The sequence below is a fragment of the Halyomorpha halys genome, unplaced genomic scaffold (assembly GCF_000696795.3).
Source record: "Halyomorpha halys isolate HHAL.00 unplaced genomic scaffold, Hhal_1.1 Scaffold282.1, whole genome shotgun sequence".
Lineage (NCBI taxonomy): Eukaryota > Metazoa > Arthropoda > Insecta > Hemiptera > Pentatomidae > Halyomorpha > Halyomorpha halys.
The window spans coordinates 525,324-533,348 of NW_027110990.1; the positions used below are offsets into that span (position 1 = coordinate 525,324).

Genomic DNA, 8,025 nt, shown 5'->3' on the forward strand with positions numbered 1-8,025 from the left:
TATATATGGTTCTTTAACAGGTAGATTTTTATTTATTTAATACCAGATCGGCCTGATGGGCCTTATTTGGTTAATGTAAGAGGTACATTTTTTGACTATGAGGGGGGGATATAGCTTCATACAAAAGACACCACTAACTGTATACAACGTTATAAACAAAACAGAAAATTAAGATAAAATAAACTGATTAAAATAATAATTCTTAATAAAAGATAAAAGAAACTTTAATAACAAAAACAATGACAATAACAGAACTGATAAATAATTTTTTTTTTAAATATTTATTTATTGCTATTTAAAACTGCACATTATAATACATTTAGTAAATCTGATCTGAGTTAAATTAGAGTGTTACAGGCGTGTAGAGAAACTACCCATTGGTAGCACTCTAATGACATTTTACATTAGCGTGTCTCGTGGCCATCTTCTTTTCAGGATTTCAGGCCCCTCGGAGGATTGTCAGGAATGGAAGAGGATGCAAGATTAGAAACTAGGGGGTTTGAGTGGTTAGAGAGTTTATAATGGAAGGAGTGATATGTGGTTCGGGCTAGATCGGTTAAATAGGGAACATTAAGGTCTTTATGTATGATTTTATTTGTGACAGAGTAAGGAGCATTGAGGATTTTACGAAGGATTTTGGATTGTAAGGATTGAATACGAGAGGAATTCGAAGGTTTAGTGTAGCCCCAAAGCTCAACTTCATATGTCCAGATTGGCCTTATTACAGTCATGTAGATCAGTCTTTTGTAATGTGTTGGAAGTTTAGACCGTTTGTATAGTAAGTGCTGTAATAGTCGAAAGTGACGTGCAGTTTCCTGTCTTTTCAGTCTTGTGTGAGGATTCCAGGTTAATCGTTTGTCCAAATGTAGTCCAAGATAGCGGATCTGTTCGACAGGGGTAAGAGTAACATCATTAAATGTAAGTGTCGGGTAGTCAGTAGGTTTACGACGAAGGGTAAAGGTGATTTGATGGGATTTGTTGGAATTTATCTTAATCCTCCAATTACGACACCATTCTTCGAGACGGCTGTGATATGGGATTGGAGATTTTGGGATACAATTAATGGGTTATTATTAACATGTGTGATCATGTGTCATCGGCATACGTGGTGAGGATAGTGCTAGGATTGGTTGGAATGTCACCTATATAGACGGTGTAGAGGATGGGACCTAGGATACTACCTTGAAGAACACCAGCGGACTGAGAATGGAGGAATGAATAGGAACCATTGTGGTTTACATGGAAAAATCTATCAATGAGAAAATTAAAAAATTTAAAACTGGATGTCCTACAGCATCCTTGGCTTCAGTCTTCGGGTTGAGGTTGGGTTTTTCCAATTAGTAAGGTCACTACTTCTATCGATAACTGGGGTTGGAACTTGATGAATCTTTTTTTGATGCGATCCTCTATTGTATCCATTTATAATTCCCCATGGAATTGGCTGTTTCTTGCAAACCAAGGAGCTTCCACTACAATTCTTCCGACTTTATTTTGAAAATATAGTAATTTTTTCTTTTTCGTAATGGATGCCGCTCCCCAGACTTCGCAGCTGTACATCAGCAGTGGCCTGAGAATTGTTTTAAAAATAAGAATAGCTTTATTGGTTACGATATTGCCTCTTCGCAAGGTTAATAGGTATAATAATACGACAAAAGTGTGGGTGAATTACTGTAAAAAAAATTTTCATCCTCAAATGTTTTTGATTTACTTATCCCTTCAAATTCAGTGGGTTGAAAGTTTGTACGTCCATCTTTTTTTTTTTTTTAAATAAAGTTGAAAATGAATTAATTATTATTATAGCATAAAAAGAAAGAGAAATACAATATCAGAGACCAAATAAATATTTAAATGAATGGAATATGGTCCGGGTGCGGTAAAAAAAAACTCAAATAGTAGATAATTATACTATTTTATTGAGCCAACGTTTCGCCCCACGTTGCAGGGCTTCGTCAGGGCTGTTTTAACGGCAGTCAAAAACAAAGTGTGATTGGGCGTTGATGACCTCAGGGTTTTACGCCCTAAAGCCCCAGACAACAACAACAAAGTGTGATTTGATCCATGATGATCCACTTTGTTTTGGACTGCCGTTAAAACAGCCCTGACGAAGCCCTGCAACGTGGGGCGAATCGTTGGCTCAATAAAATAGTATAATTATCTACTATTTGAGTTTTTTTTTACCGCACCCGGACCATATTCCATTCATCTATACAATACGGTCAATCAATAATCTTCCAGTAAATATTTTAAATAATATTTTTTTTTGGAAGAAAGTTTTAACATCCCTTCAGTGAAAAAAAATTTTTTAATAATTATTTTTTGTTTCAGGCTATCAATGGAAACCGATCAGTTTATGAAATCAAACAAAAAAACAAGTCAGTAATTAAAAAAAATTATAAAAATAATATGTTAGAATAATATAACAAAATCATTTTATTTTCAAATGAAATATTTTTTTATATTGTGTTTCAGGAAGGAAAAACCGGGAAAAATAAGGACTATTTTGAAATTGGTACTTACAGCCTTCTAAATTCATTAATATTAGTTAATTTTTTTTTTCCTACGCCAAAGCAGGCATTTCGGCCATTTTGTTTCGAACAGCCCAGTATAGTTTAGCTTTGCTGAAGTAACTCCTGTCTGTAATCAATTCCGCCGTTGCCGCACATGCAAATATGTGATTGCCAGTCATCTCACCAACTCCACACAGGGCGCAGTCTGAAGACTCAGCCACTCCTATTCTCTTCAGGTGGTGCCGCAAATAGTCATGTCCAGTAGCCAACCAGAAGCATGCTACTGCCACCGCCCTTGGTAAAGTCAATGGAGGGCGGCTCTTAGGATCTAGCAATGCCGCCCAGTTCTTGCCCTCACGTTCTCCTCTACTCCTGCTCTTTCAGTGATTGCGCTTCGGGCCATTTCTTTCGCCATGTCCATGGTGATAGAAAGAAGCGGCTGTGGTTGGCTAGCCCCTAACCGTGCAAGTCGATCCGCCTCCTCATTCCCAGGTATACCGCAATGGGGTGGAATCCAATGCATTACCAATACTTTTAGTATTTCTCTTTTACATTCTATGGATTTCCGGCATGCGAGAATTCTAGCGTTAGTTGAGGGATGTCCAAATGCTATTGCCAGCAGTGATGCCCTAGAATCCGACAGCAGAACTATCTTCTTTGCGCAGGCGCGAGTAAGCTTTTCTACCTAGTAATAGCAGCTACCTCTCCAACAAAATTGATAATAATTGTAAAAAACTTGAGTTTTCCAAAAAAGCAACCAATCAATGTTGATGAACTAGTCAAAGTTGATGAATCTGCCAAGTATAGGTAGGGGGAATAAAATATGGCGGCTGTTTCAAAACCTTTAAAAACATTAATTTTTTAATTCAGAGCTCTGTATCTTTAAAACTACCAACACACTAGAAAACCTAAGAGTTAATTATATATAACATTATTATATAAATAATAATGTTATCAATCTACTACTGTCTTTGTCCATAGTTATCAATCAACTAGTTTATATTTTATTTGTTAGGTATATTTTGTAATTTGTTAGTCTATTATATATATATTTTTTATTCTCTTTGAATAATGGTTGCTGTATTTTTGTTTTTATGGCCCTGATGAAGACCTGAAAATTAGGTCGAAACGTCGGCACAAATAAATAATTCTTTTGTTAATTTGTGTTTTTTCTGCTTTTTATACAGTTATATCTCGGGAACTATTGAACGTAAATAGGTCAATTACGGGTCCTATTTTAGATTTACTCTACTTTAAATGATCTTCTCTTAGTATATAGGGAGATGGTCAGGGTTGCGGTCAATAGTGAAACAAAAATAGTTTACAACTATTTTCTCTTAGGTTCTGTTAGGTTTCTCTTAGGTTATTGTTAGAAGTTTTAAAGATATTGAGCTCCAAATGAAAAATTAATTTTTTTTCACGCCTTTAAACAACTGCCAGTTTTTGATCCCCTGACTATTCTTGGCAGATTCATCAATTTTGACTATTGATTATATATGATTATTATATCATATTATTTTATATGATTATTATATCATATTATTTTATATGATTATTATATCATATTATTTTATATGATTATTATATATCATTGTATCATATTATTATATATCATTATATCATATTATTATATATGATTATTATTCCATAGGCAACAGACCATGGAGGCATAAGTCCTCGCGCGATGTATTTCCCAATATTAGTATGTAATATTCCCAGTACTAGGAAATACATCGCACGTTTCTTGACGTGGTTTTTTCGCACGGTGGGTTCGTCACTCCCACACCTATTTTTGTGAGTGCCACCCATTGGCTAATGGGCCTCACAAACGCCCTGGGGGAGGTTGCCAGTGAGTTTTGCATTATTTTGTGCTTGAAAAAAGCCCGGATGGGATTAGATTCGACAACCTGTGAATTGTTAAACTGGCGCGTTACCACGCTTATATCGCTGGGCCATTAATTATACATTTCATTAAAGTAATCCAAGATTGGGGTGCAACAACTACCTTTTGTCTTCTCTTGGGCCTGCCGTTTTTCAATTTCAGGTGCTTTTTAAATATTTCTTGATTTAACTATCTTAAAGTTTCCTCTTCTTGTTTTAAGCTAATATTTCACAAGTGATATAGGACCGTCCCTCCCCTAGGGGTCCCGGGGTCCGGCGGGGAAGGATTGCCTTTTTTTGTGTTATAATCTCCTCTTGTAAGATTGTGACATGTCGTACATCGACCACCCTACTCACTATAATTGTATGTTTGAAAGTCAGATAAGTAAGGCTTCTATGGCGGATGGGAGTAGAGGGTTTCATGCCGTTTTTTTAATTTCAGCCACTTTTTAAATATTGCTTGATTCAACTATCTTAAAGTTTCCTCTTCCTGTTTTAAGCTAATATTTCAGAAGTGATATACCGTTTGCTCCCCGGGGGCCTTGTGTTATGATCTCCTCTTGTGAGATTGTGAAATGTGACATATTTAAAAAGCGCCTGAAATTAAAAAACGGACCGTCGCTCCCCGGAGGTCTTAGTTTATAAAAGTATTTTGAGACCAGCACTTCTATATGGTGGTCCACTCTTCACCCATCTCAGAGAAGGGACACAACGCTTCCAGGACACAGTGTTGCGGAAGATTGTGCGGCCAACATCGCTGAAGAAGATGAAGACAGGTCAACTACACGGGCTCTTCGAACTACCCGCTGTGCCTGAGTATTAATTGTATTAATTAATCAGTCAGACAATAGACAATATTAAAAGGGATGAGACATCATTAGTCTTAACTAGTCGAATACATTTATTTATTTTTGTATTTAAAAAAAAAAAATTATCCTGCAATAAGTTTAAACTTATTATCTAATCCATTAAAATGTCCTTTTAATGTAATTTTCAACAGTTGCGCTACGCGAACAAGAAGGACAAAATCATCCTGATGTTGAGCATTTTGGCGGGGGCTGGAACAGGATTTCTTTCTCCATTACAGATCTACGCACTGCTTACTCCTGTTCTCACTGTATTTATTCAGGGAGAAACACCAGGAAACGTAAGTAGAAAGCTTATCATACTTTTATACGCATTCAATTAGAAAAAATTGTGTTTATTCAATTGTAATTGAATTTAATTACAGCCATATAACGTCAACATGACTGCAGAAATTCCCAAATTTATAGAGTTTGGCTACGGTTATTTCATTATTGCAGCAATGAACTTGACTTTTGGCATCTTTCAGGTAAGAAATTACTGGTCGTATATACTTGTTGTTGGACGATCAATTAAATATAACAGAACCATATGAATATATTTAAAAATTATTTTACACGATTGACCGTGTGTGATAGTAAAAGGAATAGTACAAGAGCCGGGAAGAAAAAAGGCAGTTATCTCACCCCAATTATGGATTACTTTTATGAAAACTATGTATAATTACTAGTCAAAATTTATGAGTCTGCCAAGTATAGGTAAGGGGAATAAAAAATGGCGGCTGTTTCAAAACCTTAAAAAAACATTAATTTTTCATTCGGAGCTCTATATCTTAAAAACTACCAACAACACTAGAAAATCTAAGAGAACATTATTTAAAGAAGAGTAAATTTGCTGAAATATTAACCCTAAAAGAGCTATTTATGTCCAATAGTTCTCGAGATGCTTTTTAAAAAGCAAAATTTCTGAAAGATTAATAGTTACCTAATATATTTTGAGATATCTATATTTCAGGAACTATGAGACGTACATATGTCTATTAGCTCTCATATTAAAGCTAGTTTAATTGACTATAAATAAGTTTATAGCCGTTACCTTTGTAAGAATTGTAGTTTAAAACTACCAACAACACTAGAAAATCTAAGAGAACATTATTTAAAGAAGAATAAATTTGCTGAAATATTAACCCTAAAAGAGCTATTTATGTCCAATAGTTCTCGAGATATAGCTTTTTAAAAAGCAAAATTTCTGAAAGATTAGTAGTTACCTAATGTATTTTGAGAAATCTATATCTCAGGAACTATGAGACGTACATATGTCTATTAGCGCTTAAATTAAAGCTAGTTTAATTGACTATAAATAAGTTTATAGCCGTTACCTTTGTAAGAATTGTAGTTTAAAACTACCAGCCACACTAGAAAATCTAAGAGAACATTATTGAAAGAAGAGTAAATTTGCTGAAATATTAACCCTAAAATATAAAACCCCCCCTCGAGATAGTTTAAGGTTAATCATTTAAGTTACAGTTAAGTCAACCTATAAGTTCTCATTGTTTTATTAATTGATATGAATTCTTTTCTTTTCTTTTTCATTCTGTGTACATATATTTCTTCTTATCATTAAACTTTTGTACATATAGTTTTTATGTTCATTCTTATGCATGTGCACTGTTTTCAACTTGTTTACCTATGTTTTTTTGTTATGTTTACTTAATATTTCGATAATTCAACAGGTGGAAGGTAACACCCCTAGGTTTTCTGTTATCTACATGTAAAGGTATTAGCTAGTGGTTATAATTCGATTGTTATTTGTATAAGGGTATATTGTGGGCATATTGTTTCGGGGTTTTCGTTATTTACCAGAAAAAAATAAAGTGGCGCCTAAGGAGCAATTTATTCTTTATTGTTTTGACTTTTTTCCCTTTTGGCGATTATACTTTTTTTTTTTTATTATTTTCCTTTAACTCACCCCCTTCTCCGCTGAGCCTGGGCAAGTATAAACGATAAATATATAACTAAGGTTAGATCAAAATTTGCTGTTATACTGTTCTGAGGTTCCGAAAATATTCATAATATCTCCCTCCCCCCCTCCCCTATTATGTATATTATCATTTAATGGTTGGCTATTTTAAATATTTTTTCTTCAATTTTCTGGTACTGTTTACTTTCAAATTATTTTCAAAAGTAACGTATTTTCCACGGTTAATCCCCACTACTACTCTACAAACACCTGTCAACCGTTAACTTTTGCACTGACCTTTAGTCTGAAAGGTATGTTTCCTATCTTGTTCATTATTTTCCTTTATTCTTGAATCTACTCTTATTACCCTTTTTCCATCTTTTAGTGTGTACTGTATTTTATATTTTATGTTGTTATCTCCGCTGTTATAAATTGTCTAAAACCTTTCATTATTCTTATTTATTTTACGTTTAACTGTACATATTTTTAATTTTTCATTTATGCTGTTTATTTATGTTTACATCATTCAAGTGTTTTTATCTCTTTTATCCCTGATGAAGCCTTGGAACGTGGGATGAAACGTTAGCTCATATTAAAAAGTTTTATGACTAATTGAGTTTTTAGTTGACCATCCTGGACCATCTTTCTTTTGTTTCAAAATTATATATATATGTGTAACATGTATTGGATTTTTTCAATTCTAAGTTGCTTTTCCTAAGAAGGGGAAGTCGGCAATTATTCTGGATCCCACTGTGAGATATGAAAATAACGGGCTTGACCAGGCAAATAAGGTAGATAGGGAAAAGAAAGAAATCTACGATAAATGTATCCCTTTCCTCAAGGAGAAGTTCCGTGAGGGCTTCGGAGAACGAGA

General features: G+C 34.3%; 1 protein-coding gene across 1 annotated transcript in view; it reads left to right on the top strand.

Annotated features, from left to right (window-relative positions):
• Positions 1-8,025, top strand: part of LOC106680715 (phosphatidylcholine translocator ABCB4) — a 51,412-nt gene that overhangs the window by 23,164 nt on the left and 20,223 nt on the right. Inside the window, exons 5-8 of the mRNA XM_014420601.2 lie at positions 2,326-2,372; positions 2,470-2,509; positions 5,389-5,535; positions 5,620-5,721. Coding sequence (XP_014276087.2) covers positions 2,326-2,372; positions 2,470-2,509; positions 5,389-5,535; positions 5,620-5,721 — 336 coding nt within the window. The remainder of the gene's footprint in view (positions 1-2,325; positions 2,373-2,469; positions 2,510-5,388; positions 5,536-5,619; positions 5,722-8,025) is intronic.